This window comes from Aspergillus mulundensis (genome assembly GCF_003369625.1).
Source record: "Aspergillus mulundensis strain DSM 5745 chromosome Unknown scaffold_12, whole genome shotgun sequence".
Taxonomy (NCBI): Eukaryota; Fungi; Ascomycota; class Eurotiomycetes; order Eurotiales; family Aspergillaceae; genus Aspergillus; species Aspergillus mulundensis.
In genome coordinates, this window is record NW_020797900.1 from 1,103,696 (window position 1) to 1,120,107 (window position 16,412).

The 16,412-nt window shown below is 54.9% G+C and overlaps 9 protein-coding genes across 9 annotated transcripts; 4 read left to right on the forward strand and 5 right to left on the reverse strand.

Moving 5' to 3' along the window:
• Nucleotides 1-2,522: 2,522 nt before the first annotated feature.
• On the forward strand, nucleotides 2,523-3,848 carry DSM5745_09638 (LLM class flavin-dependent oxidoreductase; the record flags this gene model as incomplete). The annotated part of the gene is made up of 1 exon (XM_026751654.1): nucleotides 2,523-3,848. The coding sequence occupies one exon, from the start codon at nucleotides 2,523-2,525 to the stop codon at nucleotides 3,846-3,848; it is 1,326 nt and encodes a 441-aa protein (XP_026600002.1).
• A 262-nt stretch (nucleotides 3,849-4,110) lies between these two features.
• On the forward strand, nucleotides 4,111-6,000 carry DSM5745_09639 (uncharacterized protein; the record flags this gene model as incomplete). Its single annotated transcript, XM_026751655.1, has 1 exon — nucleotides 4,111-6,000. The coding sequence occupies one exon, from the start codon at nucleotides 4,111-4,113 to the stop codon at nucleotides 5,998-6,000; it is 1,890 nt and encodes a 629-aa protein (XP_026600003.1).
• Nucleotides 6,001-6,120: 120 nt separating this feature from the next.
• Nucleotides 6,121-7,623, reverse strand: DSM5745_09640 (uncharacterized protein; the record flags this gene model as incomplete). The annotated part of the gene is made up of 1 exon (XM_026751656.1): nucleotides 6,121-7,623. The coding sequence occupies one exon, from the start codon at nucleotides 7,621-7,623 to the stop codon at nucleotides 6,121-6,123; it is 1,503 nt and encodes a 500-aa protein (XP_026600004.1).
• A 403-nt stretch (nucleotides 7,624-8,026) lies between these two features.
• DSM5745_09641 (HpcH/HpaI aldolase family protein) lies at nucleotides 8,027-8,827 on the forward strand (the record flags this gene model as incomplete). The annotated part of the gene is made up of 1 exon (XM_026751657.1): nucleotides 8,027-8,827. The coding sequence occupies one exon, from the start codon at nucleotides 8,027-8,029 to the stop codon at nucleotides 8,825-8,827; it is 801 nt and encodes a 266-aa protein (XP_026600005.1).
• Nucleotides 8,828-9,276: 449 nt separating this feature from the next.
• DSM5745_09642 (RidA family protein) lies at nucleotides 9,277-9,734 on the reverse strand (the record flags this gene model as incomplete). The annotated part of the gene is made up of 3 exons (XM_026751658.1): nucleotides 9,277-9,501; nucleotides 9,562-9,635; nucleotides 9,683-9,734. The coding sequence occupies 3 exons, from the start codon at nucleotides 9,732-9,734 to the stop codon at nucleotides 9,277-9,279; spliced, it is 351 nt and encodes a 116-aa protein (XP_026600006.1).
• Nucleotides 9,735-10,260: 526 nt separating this feature from the next.
• On the forward strand, nucleotides 10,261-11,601 carry DSM5745_09643 (uncharacterized protein; the record flags this gene model as incomplete). The annotated part of the gene is made up of 3 exons (XM_026751659.1): nucleotides 10,261-10,632; nucleotides 10,706-11,294; nucleotides 11,357-11,601. 3 exons carry the CDS (start codon nucleotides 10,261-10,263, stop codon nucleotides 11,599-11,601), a joined length of 1,206 nt encoding a protein of 401 aa, XP_026600007.1.
• A 176-nt stretch (nucleotides 11,602-11,777) lies between these two features.
• Nucleotides 11,778-12,812, reverse strand: DSM5745_09644 (uncharacterized protein; the record flags this gene model as incomplete). Its single annotated transcript, XM_026751660.1, has 4 exons — nucleotides 11,778-12,247; nucleotides 12,312-12,395; nucleotides 12,460-12,536; nucleotides 12,613-12,812. 4 exons carry the CDS (start codon nucleotides 12,810-12,812, stop codon nucleotides 11,778-11,780), a joined length of 831 nt encoding a protein of 276 aa, XP_026600008.1.
• Nucleotides 12,813-13,383: 571 nt separating this feature from the next.
• On the reverse strand, nucleotides 13,384-14,290 carry DSM5745_09645 (uncharacterized protein; the record flags this gene model as incomplete). Its single annotated transcript, XM_026751661.1, has 2 exons — nucleotides 13,384-14,206; nucleotides 14,256-14,290. 2 exons carry the CDS (start codon nucleotides 14,288-14,290, stop codon nucleotides 13,384-13,386), a joined length of 858 nt encoding a protein of 285 aa, XP_026600009.1.
• A 1,132-nt stretch (nucleotides 14,291-15,422) lies between these two features.
• On the reverse strand, nucleotides 15,423-16,298 carry DSM5745_09646 (oxidoreductase, short chain dehydrogenase/reductase family; the record flags this gene model as incomplete). Its single annotated transcript, XM_026751662.1, has 1 exon — nucleotides 15,423-16,298. One exon carries the CDS (start codon nucleotides 16,296-16,298, stop codon nucleotides 15,423-15,425), a length of 876 nt encoding a protein of 291 aa, XP_026600010.1.
• Nucleotides 16,299-16,412: the final 114 nt, after the last annotated feature.

Consider the following 16,412-nt stretch of genomic DNA (forward strand, 5'->3'; position numbering starts at 1 on the left):
AGATTTTACTATGACATTTCATGAATCAAGAGAATTGATTTGACTGCATTATATTCTAGTATTTTTGAATGTACTCCCTTGGAGATAGATATCTAGCTCATGCAGAACTGGCATTTGCACTTGCTTGTCTCGACCACCCCGCCGTAAGACTCGACACACTACATCGATAGACAAATCATGAGCAGTGCGCGCCGGTGCTGAACGTCTTCTTTCATCACGAGGATCTAGCTGCGAGCGCCTCGAGAGGATATCTACTGATCTTACAATTTGGCATAAAGCTGGCCGGGCCGAGGTCGAAGCATCAATGCTCCATGAGGACCATATCTTCTCAACCACCTTAGTACCTGACGAGCCCCCAGCATCTACTGTACAGAATTCAAGTATAGCCACATCATCGTAATAGACGCCTATCGTTATCCCGGCCATGGTCGAAAAGATTGAAGGGTATGGTGGACACAAGAGAACACGTGACTGCGGAGCCCTGACTCCACCACAGAAAATTCTGCTGCCTTTTGCTCATAAGGCCTAATATGCAAGCCCACTTCAACAATCATCCGATATGGTGTAATGGTTAACATCGGCGTCTCTCACACGCCAGCTCGGGGTTCGATTCCCCGTGTCGGAATTCCTTTTTGCTTTTTGGGCGTGATATGGAAGAGGATATGTAGAGGCTATGCTTCACGAACGAGGCTGGTATTTTTGTGGGCGGCAGACGACTGGCCGACATTCTGACGAGTCCAGATGGCATTTCGCAAGGCAAAGTATAACGAGTAGTCCGCCTGATTCATAGATGGACCATCAAGTCTGGAGAACCTTTTCAAGAGTCCAAGACCATGATCGTCACGGATCGTTTCCATCAGGTCATAATCAGTCCAACAAGCTGGCCGTGTTCGAGATCAAGCAGATCATGGACCTTCAAGACGGTATCTCTATCAACAAGAACTCGCCCCGCACCTGTACGATTCTCTGGAAAGAACCCAACCGAAGCCGAAGCAAAGAGATGGCCCGGCCGTCTTCACCACCGTTAGGTACCCCCTGAACCAATCCTCTGCATAGCTGAATTCCTCAACTCAAAGCGCGATGCCAACGCCTTGCCCGCCAGATCCCATCGGCTATGGGCTCCTAACCCGTACCTCTACCAACGCAACCCAAGCGCCGCCTCAACTGCAGGTGGGCAATGCAGGAACACCGGATACCAACCACACATCTGCCTGGAGGCCGTACGAGATATCACGCATGCAAAAGGTACAGACGCTTTGATCGTAAAAGCCATGTCTTCCCGGCCGAACGCCCCGATTTTGACGCTAAAAGAGATTGACGGCAAGGGCAACGACATAGAGCCGTATTTTACGGTGATATAGAATCGGGATAACAAGGACATTAAGGTACGCCGCTGCATCATGGCCCCTAGGGAAGGGGCTTAAGGGCTCACAGCTGGAAGGCTACTGGGTTCCCGGGGTGAATATTATACGTTTTTTAATTAAGCATGGCGCGGAGGCTGATGCTGTTAAAAGGGCACTGGGCACGCCGCTGTAGATGGGGTTAAGGCCTCCGCGGTTCCTAAGGAGAAGAAGCGTAGGACTGTAACCGCGTGACCTCGCTGTCCATGGCTTGGCTTAGATGCATGGTCGATATAGAGGACTCGAGGGCTGCTCTAGGTAGGTAGTAGGATGTCACTCGTCCTGGCTTTCTTTTTACCCAGGCCTAGGCCCCGGCCTCCTGCCGCAGCTCCCGCAAGAAAATATGTTTATTGGTTGTGGGAAACTGACAAATGATGATGAGGCTGATTTATATTGAACTATCACGCTGATTAGGATCATCGAGAATCCAGCTGAGACTGGAGCCCTCATTCAATGAGGCACTAGAACGGACATCCCAGCCCGCAAAGGGCCAGCATAGAGTGAAGCGCTGGGGCAAGAAGACGGCTTCTTCTACGAAATTCTTGCTGCAATTCTTTCCAAAATCTGTGGTTATGACTCCTCAATCTGCAAATGCATTGAGCACGACTCAAGATCAATGAATTCAAGGACACTCTCGGCTTAGGGCTAGCACATCCTAAAAAGCCAAGTCTAAGGTATCTACGCAGCACATCAAATGGCTTGCTGATAACAGCTTTCTGTAAATAGTGAATGCTTAATAAGTGTCCATGGAGTCCAGAATTATAAGCAGACAGTAAGTAGTGCGGTTGCATCATCTGCCTGGTGAAAATAATCCGAGATGTCCTACCGTACCATTCCTTAGGTAGGTATTATATGGGGCGCCCGCGGCGGCGGGATGATGGTTTACTAGTCTTCTCTCTCCTGAAGAAAAGACATTAGTGAGATATACCCCGGCTCTTTTCCAGAATATCCAACCGAATGCTTATTCTATCCGCTGCAGTGATTAACAATCACCCCTCATGTCGCGATCGCAGCCCCGATTACGCCATTGCCAATTTGTCAGCTGTACGACACTCCCCAGGTCGGTATATAACCCTCCATCCCTATCCATCTCCAACTCAATAACAACAATCCAACACCAAAATGCCCGACAAAAAACTCCACCTAACCGCCTTCATGCGGCCCGTGAGCCTCCACACCGGCGCCTGGCGGTTCCCCAACTCCCACGCCGACGCAAACTTCAACCTGACGCACCTGAAATCCTTCATCCGAAAGCTCGAGGCCGCCAAATTCGACGCCTTCTTCATGGCCGACCACCTCGCCGTGCTGAACATGCCCGTCGAAGCCCTGAAGCGCAGCCACACCGTCACCTCCTTCGAACCCTTCACGCTGCTCTCCGCCCTCTCGCAGGTAACAGAGAAGATCGGGCTTGCGGCCACGGCCTCAACGACCTACGACGAGCCATACCACATCGCGCGCCGGTTTGCATCGCTGGATCATCTGAGCGGCGGCCGCGCAGCGTGGAATATCGTTACGACGGGGAACCCGGAGAGCTCGAGGAATTTTGGGAGGGATGAGCACCTGCAGCATAGCGAGCGGTATAAGCGGGCGCGGGAGTTCTATGATGTTGTAACGGGGTTGTGGGATAGTTTTGCGGACGACGCGTTCATCCGGGATAAGGAGAGCGGGATCTTCTTTGACCCGGATAGAATGCATGTGCTTAACCATGAGGGCGAGGATCTGAAGGTTCGGGGCCCGCTGAATATTGCAAGGCCGGTGCAGGGGTGGCCGGTTATTGTGCAGGCTGGGCAGAGTGAGCCGGGGCGGCAGCTTGCTGCGGAGACGGCGGAGGCGGTGTTTTGTTCACCGAGGGACCTGGAGGGGGCGAAGGCGCTGTATAGGGATATTAAGGGGAGGGCTGAGAGGGCGGGGAGGAAAAGGGAGCATTTGAAGATCTTGCCGGCGGCGTTTGTTCTTGTTGGGGATAGTGTTGAGGAGGCGAGGGGGAAGAGGTTGGAGCTGGATAGCCTTGTGCATTATGACAGTGCGATTGCGTCGCTGAGTATTGCGCTGGGGACGGATGCTTCCGGCTTCGATCCTGATGGGCCTCTGCCGACTGATCTTCCTGAGACGAATGCGAGTCATACGTCTCGTGCTGGGGTTGTCAAGCTGGCGGAGGATGAGAAGCTGACGGTGCGGCAGCTGGCGCAGAGGCTTGGTGGGTACTCTGGGCTGGCGTTTGTGGGGACCCCGGAGAGCATCGCGGAGGAGATGGAGACGTGGTTGAGGGAGGAGGGCGCTGATGGGTTCACGGTCGTCTTCCCCTTCTTGCCGCAGGGGCTGGACGATGCCACGCAGAGGGTTGTGCCGGAGTTACAGAGGAGGGGCATCTTCAGGGAGGATTATACAGGGACTACGTTGAGAGAGCATTTGGGACTGCCCAGGCCGGAGAATCAGTTCTTTGCTTGATTTGATGAGGATATAGGGTTCCATGTTGGGGATAGCCCTAATCCACCACAAGATGACAACAATTGGTGGTCAAACGCGCAGATAACAGTGGGTCAAATTGATGTCTACGATAACGATGACAGGAACATGATAATGAATGATAAGATACAGAATATTACTCAGATACCGATTGGACGCTGCAGTTGGAGTAAGCAATAACCGACGGAGATCCTCCGTGCGGGGATCCAACTCTCCCTTCTTTTCTCTCTGCCTCATTATAACAATGTCTGTCGCAAGCAGGACTTTGTACCAGCCCTTCCAATGCCTCATCTGCCAGAGTCGCTTTACCCGGCATGAGAACCTCAAGCGCCATGCCCTCCTCCACACCCGCTCCCACGACGAACCTCAGCTGCCCTGCAGCTTTTGCTCGGCGACGTTTTCGCGGCCGGACTTGCGAAATCGGCATATGAAGAGAAAGCACCCTGAACATGAAGTGAGGAGAGTGAAGAAAAGGACTCAGCGGGAAGGGTCGGCGAGGCAGTGGAGTGATGACAGTGGAAAGGACTCGGTGTCTCCTGCAGACAGCCATGATGGCTTGTTTCAACAAGCCGAAGACAACCAGCACTTGCAAAGCGACTGGAGAGAAGAGCAATCGCAGAGCATTTCAGACCTGCTGCAGCAGGCGATGGAAGAGCCGCGCATTGATCGGATCGGACAGGACGTGATGGACTTGCAGACGTTACTGGATGGTAGGCCATCATTCAAGCCACCTGGAAGTCGTGATGACCATGGCTCGCCTGAGTTCACGCCCTTTAATGTCGAACACGAAGACTGGACGCCGTCGCCTGTTCAGATCTCGACGGGCTGCGCTCTCTTCTTCGCCCACGTCTCGAACTTCGTCCCCTTCCTCCACAAACCGACGTTTGATGCGAACAAAGCGCCTCTTCATCTTCTACTGAGTATGCTTTCTCTCGCCTACCAATATGGCTCCGATCCAGACACAATCAGCCCGGACTCAGGGGTCCTCTCAGCCCGCTGCTTCCACCGCGCCCGCACCGTCCTCACCACCCAGTCCACCATCGATACCGATCCCATCGCAACAGTCCAATCTTACATCCTCCTCCAAATAGCCTCTATGATGTACCTTTCTTCCGAGTCCCACCATACCCTTCAACTGCATTCGACCAGCATATCACTGGCTCGATCATCAGGCCTTATGCAGCCCACCCCCATCGAACCATCAACATCCACCTCTCTCCAGACCCTCTGGCACGCCTTCGTCACCGCCGAATCCCACAAACGCACCCTCTTCGCCCTCCACCAGATCGACGCCCTCTGGTACCAGTTCCTCTCCGTACCACGGTCGGTCTCGCATCTGGAGGTTAAGCACGACCTGCCCTGTCCAGGGGAGTTGTGGGCCGCAGACTCAGCAGAACAATGGGCTCACGGACAACTAATACGGGGCCAAACACAATCGGTGCAGTACGCCGACGCCGTGCGGCAATTCCTCTCCCAAGACACCCTAGAAAATACCCCCTCATTCGACCCCTACGGCGCCATCAACATCACGCAGTTCCTCATCTCCTCGGCGCGAGAAATCTCCGGCTGGTCGACGATGACGGGGATGCTGAGCATCGACCGGTTCGGCGCGCTGCGCTCCTCCCTCGAAGCACTACACCCGTTTATCTGTCCTTCACCGTCAGCATCAATACCCCAGGATGCCCTCTGCGCCGCAACGTGGCAAACGGCAATGCTGGAACTGCAGATCTGGTCGCCCGCCCATACGTCGGGGATAATTCAGACGTCGATATCTTCGCTTCTTGAACACAGCACGAGTACGCATCTGTCCCCGTCCCCGGCAATTCTCTGCGAGGAGATCACTGCGCAGGCGATCAAACCGCATATTGGCTGGTTTTTGACGTACCTGGATACTACGGTTCAGGTTAACGGGGAGGCGCCGTGGGTTGCAGTGTATGCGTACAAGGCTTTTCTTATCGCCTGGCAGCTTGTTCGCGGGGGTGTTGAGGGGGCTATGGGGGTAGTTAATGTAAGTGATGGTGATGTACAAGGGGCTGTGGATTGGGCAAAGATGGTGTTTGGCCGACGGCGGAAGTGGGAGGTGGGAAGGTTGATCATGAGGTGCTTGGATAGGATAGGGGCTGATATGGTATAATGAATCATATAAACAGAGTTGCGATGGTATTAGTTTGTTTCAAGGCTGCTTCTGACCAAGATACATATGCCACTTCACCTCACCCTCTCACTCACAGTAATAATCCACCAAGGGAAGAGGCTAATACATCTCATACCTCCACCCCAGCCCAACCATCTCCCTCGTAACCCCATTCTTGATGACCTTCTCCACCTCGTCAGCCTTCCCTCCATCAAGCCTCCTATTCTCCCTCCGCACAACCCACCGATACACCGTGACCGTAACTGCCAACGCAACCCCCGCCCCCAAAAGCGTCCCAAACGCAGCCAGAAACCTGGGCTCATCGTAATACAGATAGCTCGCCCAGATATTCGACGTGCCGCCAATCGCATTGACCAACGCACTCGCCGCCGCCCGCTTACTCACCGGTCTAGCAAGATGCAGGTTGATCGTCTTGTACAGCAGCAACTGCGGACCAACAGATGCAAAAGGCAGTATCATCATGCTGAAGTACCGCGCCCCCACATTCAGCGTCGCCATGGGTATAATGTACATGACCACCGTGATCCCCACACAGCCCATAATAAGCGGATACACCGTGTTCTTCACGTCAGAGTAGTACATAATCCCGTAGTAAATCCCACCAGCAAGGATATAAGGCGGCGCAGTGAGGAGGAGCGAAACCGTCTCGCCAAACCCGAGCGACGAAACCAACGTGGGAAAATAATTCGCGATACTCCCCTGCACCTGCGACAGCATATTCGCCAGAATCAGCAAAAGCAGCTTCGCGTCCTTCAGCGCGTTCACGAAGCCCCGCAGCAGCGGGACATCCTCGCTCCCCTCCGCCGCCCCGGCCTCCGACTCGATCCGCCACACGGCGAGATCCCGCTCGAGCGGCGACAGAATGCGGCTGTTGTGCGGGAACTCGGGCATGACCAGGGCGCAGACCGTGCCGATTCCCACCGTCGCCGCGCCCTCGATTATGAACAGCCACTGCCACCCTGCGATCCCGTGCGCGCCGTCGAGCTGCAGGATGGCGGCCGCGAAGAGCCCGCCGAAGGCATTGCCGACCTGCTGTGCGATGTAGAGCGCTGCAATGCGCTTGCCCAGTTCGGCTTTCGTGTACCATGCAGAGAGATAGTAGATGGCGCCGGGGAAGAAGACTGCCTCTGCGGCACCTAGTACCGCACGCACGGCGAGGAGCTGCTCGTAGGTCTTTACTGCTGCAGTCGAGGCAGAGATGCACCCCCACACCACGACCGCCAGACAGATGTACATGCCCGGGCGGGGGATCTTGGTGATGAGCAGGTTCGACGGGATCTGGAAGGGCAGGTAGCCGACGAAGAGGATGGAGACGGCGGTGGCGAAGTCGGCGGTGCTCATGTGCAGGTCGTCCATGATGCCTTGGAGTTTTGCGGACGCCAGGTTCTGCCGGTCGATGTAGTTGAGGATGTAGAGGATGCCGATTGTGGGGAGGATCAGCGTGTCGATTTTGCGGACGATTTTGGTGTGGAGCGTGTTGTAGTCTTCGGCGCTGAGGGTGCGGAGGGATGGGGGCATGCGGGTGGCGGTGTCAGAGCCTGGCAGGACTTGGCCTTCGGCTGTTGAGGTGGTGTCCTCGTCTTTGAGTGAGGATTTTTCCATGGTTTGGATTAAGAGAGAGGTGCAGGTGCAGTAGTGAGTAATGGACTGAGTATGGTGAGTTATGGATGGGAGCAGGACATGGTGGACTATATGCTCGTCGTTATCAGTATACCCCCGTAAACACTATACGGTAGCCCTATCTTCCCCAGACGAAGTGGAGCAGAGATAGTCGGCGTTTGAACTGTGAGTCTAGCTACCGCGTACTCCAACTCTGCCACTATTCACAGCGCGCAGTCTAAGCCAGACAGCGTTAGGGCTGGAGGAGCTCCTCCGGTGGGGCGATAAGGTCTGCTCCTCCTCATCGCATAACAAATCATATAGACACTATATAGATAGCTATACGACTGCTGCATCGCAGTAAACCACAATTCCAATTGCATCTACCCGACAGACTAAATCCAAAATGTCCCACCCAACCCCCCTCACCACCACAATCGCCAACCCCCGCCTGCGCCTGCTCAACAAACTCCGCCGCAATGAATACCCCCTCATGACATTCATGGCCCTCCCCAGCGTGCGCATCGCCCAGATCCTCTCCCTCACCGGCCTCGACGGCATAATCATCGACTGCGAGCACGGCCACATCTCCGACGACAGCATGCACAACGCCGTCTCCGCAATCTCCGCGCTAGGCGTCTCCCCCATAATCCGCATCCGCGGAACAGCGCACGACATCATCAAGCGCGCGCTCGACACAGGCGCGCACGGGATCATGGTCCCGCAGATCAACAACGCGGATGAAGCGCGGCAGATCGTGGCGAGCTCGAAGTTCCCGCCGCAGGGGGTGCGGGGGCAGGGGTCTGCGTTTCCGGCGATTGGACATGGATTGACGACGCCGGAGTATATGCTCTCTGCGAACGAGACGATTATCACGATGATTCAGATTGAGACGAGGGAGGGGGTGGAGAACGTCGAGGAGATTTGTCAGGTTGAGGGGGTGGATATGGTGTTTGTTGGGCCGAATGATCTGGCGATGAGTCTGTTGGGGTATGTTCCTGCGAGAGGGGACGAGCCGGTGTTTGTGGATGCGGTCGAGAGGGTTGTTGCTGCGGCGAGGAGGTATGGGAAGTGGGCTGGCAGGATGGTGAATGATGGGGCTGTTGCGAGGAGTGTGAGGGGGAGGTTTGATACTGTGGCTGTTACGGGGGATACGAAGGCGATTACGAATTGGTATACGAAGGAGTTTGAGATTGCACGGTCGTAGATGGGTAGATTAGAATGTATTTTTTGGTCAATCGTCTATTGTGCAAATCTAGGTGAGTAGGGGACACATGTAAGACTCTTGACCTCCAGCTTTGCACGCAGATTGCCATGTTGGTGTTTCATGATACCTTCAAGTCGACTCTCTCAATGAGTTCCTGTTGATACATCCGGAATGTCAAAGGTTATACGACGATAAACGTCGAGGGAAATTGATAGGCGAGTAGGGATGAAGGTAGCTAGAAATTCATGGCATTCGAAGTACTTGAGAAGTTAGTTTTCTCAATAGACCTATGAGGTCGATTAATGATAAGCATTATATCTGCTATTAACGATCAAGGAGTGTAATAGTAGTGAATCCTATGAGTTTCAATAGCTCTATCTCTTTGTTCGTCCACCGGTGTCAAGCACAAACGAAACATGCATGAAACCAAGTAATCCATTCTATTTTATCTAAACCTGCGCAATACACTCAATCTCAATAACCGTGCCATCTCCAGGAGGCAGAGCCTGCAAGCACGACCGCGAGGGCATCGGCTTAGGCAGAAACTCAATGTAGACCTCGTTCATAGCCGCAAAGTCCTTCATATCGGCAAGGTAGACGTTGTATTTGACGACTTGTTCGAGCGATGAGCCGGACAGCTCGAGGACTTCTTTGAGGTTTTGGAGGACGGTGCGCTGCACATACCATATTAGCTCGAGGTCGAATGAACAATGACGATGAGGGAGAGGACGTACAGTGGCTTGCTTGATTTCGCCCGTGGCGGTTTGGCCGGCGAGGAAGACGAGGCCGGGGACTTTTGTGGCGGGGCCTGTATAAGTTAGAGGGCTGTGTGAGTGAAGAAGGAGGGCTGCATACAGTTGTGAGGCTTGGGAGGGAACTTCTCGCTGGAGATGAGTTGGCGGGACATCTTGGTGTTGATGGGTTGTCAAAGGAGTAGATGAGTTGTGTGAAAACAGTCAATGGGGAGGTTGGCATAGACTAGGCGTTAAGTCACTGTAGAGATGAGGTCTTTAAGCCAACGATTTGCTCTTCTTATCAGCATTTTGTACCTAGTTCTTATCGCGACTTTGGAGGAGCTCTGATAAAGCTGCAGGCCTGCATGCATATCGGGAGGAGCTCCTCCCACGTCTCCACAAGAGCTTCCTCCACATCAAGTATCTCACTAGATAGGCTATTGGATCGGCTATGCAGAGGAGCTCTCCATACCATCTACTTCAAGCCTTACTGCGGATAGGGGTAGCTGGAGACGGACTTAGGGCTAGCAGCCCTAGCTGTTCCCGTGTGCTGGAGAGCTCGCCATATAGATCATGAGATCCAACAGCACGATTGCGAGTATAGGTGGCCTCGGATATATAACCTCACTGACGAGCTCATCATTACCTCTCAGTCATATTCACTACGAAACCAAGCAAGTAACAACCCACACAATCGCAATGGCACCCGCAGCCCCCTTCAACCCACCCTCCCCTAACCTCCCCGGCAAGCCCTTCGTCCCCGAATGGAACCGGCCTCCCGTCACCAAGCAGACCGAGGGCTTTGCAACTCTCAAGTCAATTGACCTGTCACTGCTCGACTCTGAAGACCCCGCCGTCGTCGAGGACCTCATCCAGCAAGTCAAGGTCGCCATCCGCGACGACGGCTTCCTCTTCCTCGAGAACTATGGCATCTCACTGGAGCAACTGCACCGCCAGTTCGCGATTGCCCAATACCTCTACAACAACATCAGCGAGGAAGACAAGGAGCGCCTCCTGTTTGACCCAGACACTGGACGGTGGTCGGGGTACAAGCACCCATACGGGTTCAAGGTACATCCCATCCAAACCCCCCTAATCCACCTCGCTGGATCCCAGAAGACTAACCGCTGATATCGGAATACAGCGCCACCGCGGCCCAGCCGACGGCATCGAGCAATTCAACTTCTACAACCGCGAGTGGACCGACCCCAGCCGCATCCCCACAGCCCTGCACCCATTCATGGACGAAATCACCGCGTTCTGCACCTACCTCACGCAATCCGTAAACCGGCGCCTGCTGACCCTGTTCTCCCGCGTCCTCGAGCTCCCAGACTCCTACCTCTGGGACAACGTGCAATCCCACGGCTCCCCCACAGGCGAAGGCTACTTCCGCCACGCGCTATTCCGCCCCGTGCAGAGAGAAACACAGGAAGCGTCCAAGGGGCTGCGGATGCACGGCCACACGGACTTCGGGCTCACGACGCTCCTCTTCTCCGTACCGATCAGCTGTCTCCAGATCTGGGGCCGCGACGAGAAGTGGTATTATGTGCCGTATAGGCCGGGCGCGCTGGTGATCAACATCGGCGACACGCTGGAGATTGTGTCCGGGGGGCACTTCAAGGCCACCAGGCATCGGGTCTATCGGCCGCCTGCGGACCAGCTGAGTTCGGAGCGCCTGAGTCTGGTGCTGTTTAACAGTTCGGTTGGGGAGTTGAGGATGCAGCCTGCGCATGGTACGACCCTTGGACCCTTGATTCCCCGGAACATCCCTAGATGAGTTGCTAATGGTATGTAGAGTCGCCCCTCATCCAGCGAGAAGGCTGCGTTGAAGAACAGGGTGTGTACAAGGAGTTCAAGCGCCTCACTGAGGCCGGCCAGCTCGTGCCGAGTAATCGCGAATGGCGCGAGATCCAGATTGCGACGGCGACGGATCCCACGGATACGGTGCACAACAGGGTTGGTGTGCATCAGGTGCTCATTGATGGGAAGGTCATGCATCAGAGGGAGTACATGGGGGTCAAGGTGGTGCTGCCTGTTTAGTTTAGTTTACCTGTAACTGGCGGTTTGCAAAGTTTACAGAGTATTTATGTTACTCATGTATTCGATTCTTTGGCCCATGGCCCATTGGCAAGGTTTACTTGAGACGCGCTGCTTCTGTCTATTTATTTTATAGGTAGTTAATAGCGCTCTACCTACAACAACCGTTGCGACGCCATCTAAGGCAAAACATACCCCCCATCAATCAAAACATCACTCCCCGTCATATAACTACTCGCCTCACTCGCAAGGTACAAATAAACCCCCTTAATCTCCCTCGTATGCCCCTGCCTCCCAAGAACCGCCATCCGATAAGCCTCCTGCACCGTCTCCGGGCTCGCCCCCATCTTGGTATCAAAGAAACCAGGCGAGACAATATTGACGCGGGCGAAATCCCTCCACTCGCGCGCGAGGGACTTGCCGAAGTGCGTGACGAACGCTTTCGTCCCGTTGTAGATTGGCTGGTCGGTTGGGACGTTGACGATGTGTGCGCTCATGGAGGAGGTGATGATCAGATTGCCGGATCGTTGGGAGGAGAAGACCTCGCCTGCGTACTTTGCGCAGTAGACGATGCCGTCGACGTTTACGGAGAGCTGCTTTTTGTATTCGGGGAGGGTTTGGGCGAGGAGGGGTTTTGAGATGGCCATTCCTGTAGCCAGTTAGTGTGGATAGGGGCTTGGGAGGGTGGATGGGAAAGCTGGGGGGAGACGGACCGGCGTTCACGACGAAGACGTCGATCTTGCCGAAGTCTTTGACGACGGTCGAGATGGTTGCTTGGACGGCTTCGGGGTCGGAGACTGTAGTTATCTTAACCTCGCCTCATTCCACAATCTCTGGGGTATACCTAGGTACATAACGCACCATCGACCTTGTAAGCAACAGCCTTAACCCTATGCTCCTTCGCCAAATCCTCAGCCTTTGCAATCGCAGCCTCATTTCTATCCACCGAGTTAGCATCTCATCCCTCCAATAAACCTTACTCATCCGCCTGTCATCTCTGTAAAGGTAACGCACGAATTATACCACAGCGCAACATCCCCACCAGCCTCGGCCATAGCCTCGGCAACGGCATACCCGATCCCATCAGCAGCGCCCGTAACGACGATCGTCTTGCCGGCCATCTTGAATTGCTCGAGGACGTTGGAGGGCGTGTCGGGGAACGGGCGCGGGAAGCCGGTGCGCTCGACGGCGCAGTCGGAGTGGCTCATGGACATTTTGGGGGTATTCGCTCGGGGAATGGGTAGTTGAGAGAAGGACTATAGATTTCAGACGATAATTGGTGATGATGAGAGGTATTTATTGACTGAATGTGGGGGATGAGGGGTCGGCGGGGTGTCGTCCGCGGGGATTACGTACCAGCACAACAGCCCTGGTCTGCCTGGTCTTGGATATAAGATGTTTTCCCAAAACTAGCTTACATGACGGATAGCATACCATGCATTAACTTTGATACTTGCTCCTACTACAATGATAAGCTGTGTATGCAAGAGTAGGTTGTTTACTTCCTCAACGCCTGATTTGCCAGTTATGGAGCTTGATCATTGCTAGATTATTATTTCTACTGATATGCAGTTTCAACCAGGCCTAAGTATTTGGAACTTGATAATCTAAGATCTCTTGTCCCGCCATACTATTTTATCTTATAAACCTTAGGTAACCCCGCCGATCCCTCAAGACCCTGTCCTTAAATATCAGCTGCCTGGAAGCCCTAGCCGTCTATTGATTCTCGGGAGTACTGGCTAGGTAAGTACTATGGTAATGTACCTAGCAATTTCCACCCACCAACTAGGGATAGAACCACATCATCGAAAGCGATGCATCCTCATGAAAGTCGCGATAAACCCACAAGCCAACGAAGAAAATGCCCGTGGACAGGAGAAACGCGCCCGCTTGGATCCTGCAAGCGCGCGCCCACGTCTCCCGCGGCAGAGCCCTCCAAGCATCAAGCAGACCGCATGGATGATGTCCCCGGAGCCGCGGGTCAATAGGCACAATCGCACGCAACGGCGCCAGTGTGCTATCCTCCGTCCACTCGCCACCGGCGGCGACGGCCATGCGGACGAGAACAAGTCTCGCGGGGAGCGTCGCCATGCAAGTCAGAAAGGCCGGGACGACGGAGACAGCGTGCAGGGCAATCCCGCGCTTCACGGCGATGGCCTCGGCTGGGTCTGGACTCGTCAGGGCTTCGGCGGTTGCGCGGACCGTGAAGGCCAGCGCGGTTTGCTCCGCGAGGATGATTGGGATGTTGGTCGCGTACCGGGCGACGAGCCAGCTTGCGACGGCTTCGAGGACGGCGAGGGGGCGGGGGGCGAAGCGGACGCATGTTGTTAGGCTGGGGAGGCGTTGTCTGAGGGAATTGGCGTTGGCTGCTATGGGTTTGGTGGTGATTGTGTGGATCCAGAGGAGCTGGAGTGGTGCGAGGAGGGCTGCGGAGAGAATCGAGCTCAGGCTGTTGTTGGTTGTTGGGAGGAGAGAAGGGAGGAGGACGTCTTTTGCGTAGAGGTGGAAAAGGAAGAGTGGGAGGCCCCGGGGGGGAAGAAGGGCCCGAGGTTGGTGCGCAGGTGGGCGATGGTGGTCGGGAGGGAGTCGGTGATGCTGGACTCCGGGGCTTCAATGGCGGCTAGCTAGATTGTATTTCCAGGCAGGTGCTATTGGACTTGCCCTGTTCATGCAACTGGATGGCAACCTCCATGCTTGAGGCTCACCTTCAGACCACTCGGCTGTACCAAGCACGGTCAGGATCGAGATGGAGCCTTTCTGCCCCATCCAACCTGCATTGGGACCCTGCACATATGATTCCTAGCACCTGCCTTGTAGGGCAGCCAGCCGCGACTCCCGTGGCCCCTTGGTGGAACATACTGCCCAGACCCGCACGACGGTCTCCACGCTGATGCGAACAACTGATCAGGTAGCCGAGTTAGGGCTCGGGGCATCGAAAGTCTGAGCTGTCCGCTAAGGACTTGGGCAGGGTACATGGATGGGAATAGCTAGGTAGCAAGGCTTGCACGGAATCAACCACGATGTCTATACCTGGTTCTCGGTTGCGCACCACGTCGAGCAGTGTTGGTATGATATGAGATGCCTGGACTACCGAGAGGAAAGCTGCAAAGCTCTGTATCAACGGAAGACCGTGCTGATGCAAGTTGGGGCTCTCAAGCTTGGATGGATGAGTTCAATGCCGGCGGTTCTACCCGATCCGTACCCGGACGGCACCTAGGGCTACCTAGGTCGGGGCATGGGCACGCTTGTCGCATCTTTAACGCCAAAACTACAACTAGTAGTCTATATACCTTGGAAGGGAGGCTGGCTATGGCCCTTTACACTGCGTATCCACCCCGTAAACCCAAGGACTTGAATTTTAGCTCGTCAAATGAACTGCACCTGTCAAAACAAACCAGCCGAGGGATGCGTGATATCCGCGGTGGCATGTCAGCTGAATCTTAGACACGTTTGATAAGTTCTTATGGGCTCCAGGTCTTAGTATAGAAGGCCTCGTGATAGGCTCTACAAGACCGGGCGAATATCGGTGCTAATGGCAGGCTTCCAATCGCCATGGATTCGCCGATGCGGCCCCCTGCCGACTGCGTTAGCAATACCTACCATTGGTGGAAGTTTGCTATCTACAAGGTATCCTCTTGGTGTGTGCTTTCCCTTACTCTTGCCTATCTTTGCTCCCTAGCTATTCTACTTACCGAGGTTATGCAACTTGAGGGCAGCACTGCTTCCATGGGTTACCTGCTAGAACAAGGGGGGAACACCGAGGGGAGGAGTCGACGACGACGCCTAGTATTGAACTATCATAGCGACATCTACAGAGTAATGCTCTAGAAAACAACCCCTCCACCATCAACAACAATATCCGCCCCATTAATATACCCCCCAGCTGGACTCGCAAGCAAAACCACAACGCCCGCCAACTCCTGCGGAGCGCCCATACGCCCAAACGGATTCCGATCGGCCCATATCCGCCTATGCTCGATCAACCCATCGCCCTCATTCAGAATCGTATCCATATACCCAGGCGAGATACTGTTCGTGCGGATCCCATACCGCGCCCACTCCGCCGCAAGACTATTCTTCATCATCAGCAACCCCGTCTTCGACACATTATACGCAACCTGCGGCTGCGGGAAGTTAACTCTATGCGCGGAGATCGACGCAACGAAGGTGATCGATCCGCCTGTGCCCTGCGACACCATTCGCTTCGCGGCCGCCTGCGCGCAGATGAACGCGCCCGTTGTGTTGACGTCGAGGACTTTGCGGAACTGCGCCGGCGGCATGGTGAGGGCGTCGGCGCAGCCGACTATGCCGGCGAAGCAGAAGAGGATGTCGACGGACCCTAGGGTCCTTGCGGCCTCGGAGAATGCGGCGTCGACGCTGGTCTCGTTGGTGATATCGACTTGGGCCGTGATGATTTTCGCGGCGGGGAATTTAATTCGTAGGGAGGTTATTTCCTGCTCTGCGATGGACGGGTTCATGTCGAGGATCATGAGACCCTTGAGTCCGTGCTCGAGGAGCGCGGTGCATGCTGTCAGCCCGAGGGTTCCGGCGCCGCCGGTTATGACTGCGTTGCCGGTGATGGCGAAGCGGGATGCGGCGTCTGCGGGGGGCGTAGGGGCTGTTAGTGTGGCTGTGGTGCCGTCGCCCAGGGTCATGGATGGGACGGTGCGGCTTGTTAGGGCGGAGCGGTCGGTGGTCATTGCGATTTTATACTGAATGCTGGACTTGTGAGGATGGGAATGGACCGCGAGGGGAGCAGAGGTTAGAGCCAGACAATGGATGCTTATAGTTCCTTTGTTTTACTTCCCCGCATC